The sequence below is a fragment of the Austrofundulus limnaeus genome, unplaced genomic scaffold, assembly GCF_001266775.1.
Source record: "Austrofundulus limnaeus strain Quisiro unplaced genomic scaffold, Austrofundulus_limnaeus-1.0 Scaffold606, whole genome shotgun sequence".
Lineage (NCBI taxonomy): Eukaryota > Metazoa > Chordata > Actinopteri > Cyprinodontiformes > Rivulidae > Austrofundulus > Austrofundulus limnaeus.
The window spans coordinates 125,809-128,273 of record NW_013953008.1 but is presented as its reverse complement, the minus strand read 5'-3'; the positions used below and the strand labels follow the sequence as shown (position 1 = coordinate 128,273).

The window sequence follows — 2,465 nt, the reverse complement described above, 5'->3', positions numbered from 1 at the left end:
ATGATGAACGGTCTTTCTTCACAAAAATGGCTTCTTTTACTCCTCTCTCAAACCAACGTTCCTCTCTATCAAGAATGAGAACATCCTCATCTCTGAAAAATTGACTTTCTTCACAATTAATGATAATTATACTTGATATTGATATCTGCTGAAATTTACATATCGGTGCATCCCTAGAACAAACAATTACAACTGATAGCTTAATGAAAATGTCTGTAACTCAGTGTATTTTAGAAAAAAAGAGTTCAAACTGGGTGCAGTAGTTGCTGAGTGAACATTGTCTGAGAGCGAACACATCATGTGAGATTACATGATTTTTGTCCAATCACTAGGCATTCATGCTTGTCTTTTGTTCCCACAGCTTTGAGCTACCAAATCAGCCGGTGTTGGGTTTCTTTCAGGATCCGTATCTTCCTGAATGCTCATCAGGTATGAAAGAGAAGCCTCTCAATGTTTTGTCAATTACATTTTAGTAAAAGTAGATACTGGCAGTCATTTTCCAGACCCCCAGGGAGCAGTGGAACTTAATGATTGTAAACACCCTAATTACTGCCAATACACCAAAAGTATTCTATCAAAATGCAAAAAATATTTATAAAAAGTTAGTTCAAAATAATTCTATTAGTTGTGAAATATAAACTGGGGCATAGCCATGTGCTATTCAACTTGCACTGAGAACAGTAATAAACAAATAAACAAAAAGTACAAGAGACAAAAGAAAAAGGCTGATTTTATTAGATTAAAGAAGCAAATTTACCCTAGACCTGTAAAACTGGGGAAAATAATTTAATAATTTTTCCATTGTCAAATTTTGTCCCAAAGGCATTTTAAAAATTAGAAATGGGTTAAATGAAACTGATTTGGCTGTTGGGAAGGGGGAGCTGGCGAATGAGCCACCTAGAGTCTACAGTCTTTTTTGATTAAGAAAAATGTCTTGGAGGAAATGTTTCAGATGCCAAGGAGACTACCCTCTTTTTAATCCTTCCAAGGAAAACACGGTTCTTAACAAATGATTGGACTTCAATTTTGGAAGTAACCCTCCAACGAAAAAAAAAATAAATTTGTGTGAGCCACTCTACAGATGATAGGATTCTGAACTGTGGACAAGATTATCACTAAAGACAATGCAATTCCATCATTCAGAAGTACACAAACACAGTTGTCATCTGCCCAGGTTAGCTGAAACACAACTTGCGTTGTTTTGTTCAGTTGTTTGGTCAATGTGTGATCTACAGTTATAATTTATAACTTGTATTATGATCTGTGTTCTTTAGTTGGCTTAAACCACATATTATTAATAAATAAATTATCTTAACATTGATCTGTGTGAGGATAAGTGGGATCTTACCAGTTGAAACTTCGTCTCTGTAATCACTCTGGTTCTTCAGAAAACCTACTTTCCTGTTCAACAGTAAAGTTCAGTTTTATCTTCAGCTGCAATTTTCCAAACCAATATTGTGTAATGTTGCTCTTTTTTATTATTACAACAAAGTATGCTACAACACTCCAGGTTGTAAACGTCATGAAGCTGTTGTGATGATGTCCAGAAATGGGAGTGATGGAAGCTGTAGGAGGCTCTTGAAATTGACCTCCATCTCTTTAAAGCATTCAGAATGGATATGATGTGAAGTCAAGTCTATTTTTTATTTATACATATACAAGTTGTAGGTTAGGGTGACAAACAAAGGAAGTTTTCTGGTTCCTCTGTTTGTGATGCTGATGAATCCAGATGTTCTTATGGTTCTGCAGCTTGAAGTAACTTCTCTCTCTGTGGTTCTGATTCTGCAACAGTTTTCTTATCAGCCACTTGCCTGTTGTTTTCCATCGGTGTCTCAGTTTGCACCTGTTGTCCTTCAGCCTGAGACGTCAGCTGATCKCTCTCCTGTTGTTTGGTTCCAGCCAGAACTTGGTTCAGATAATACTTCATGTTTGAAACTAACAGCTCAGCTCCAGATCAATTCAGAGTCAGTCCATCAGACTTGAAGAGATGTCGTCTCTGCCAAAACAGGTCGAAGTTGTTGACAAATCCCACTTTTAGAAAGTTATGAAAGGCAAACAGTCTACTAAAACACTCTTTACCTCCTCTGGCTGTAGGAACAGGCCCACTGAGGAACACATCCATGTTGAGATTTTTAACTGCATTAAGCAGCAGAATAAAATCCTTCTTCAGGATTTATGACTGTCGGTTCATAACTTCATCACTTCCTGCATGAATGATGAGTGTATTCACAGTTGGATACTCAGCTGTTATTTGCAGAATCTTCTCTGTGAGGTCAGATACTTTATCAGCAAAACTCAGAACTTTGACCTTTTTCTTGTTCCAGAAGCCTCTGATCTCATTCACCATTTTATCTGTTATGATCAGCATTTCTTGATTCTTGAAAGTCTCTCTTTGGACTTGCTTTGGCTTTGAGCTGGATCTGGATCTGGTCTCAGGTGTCCCTCTCTGAGGTCAGATAGTGAAC

General features: G+C 37.3%; 1 protein-coding gene across 1 annotated transcript in view; it reads left to right on the top strand.

Moving 5' to 3' along the window:
* Nucleotides 1-2,465, top strand: part of LOC106531207 (sorting nexin-22) — a gene marked incomplete at its 5' end in the record, with an annotated part of 14,572 nt that overhangs the window by 8,067 nt on the left and 4,040 nt on the right. Inside the window, 1 exon segment of the mRNA XM_014026989.1 lies at nucleotides 362-429. Within this exon segment, the coding sequence (XP_013882443.1) occupies nucleotides 362-429 (68 nt within the window).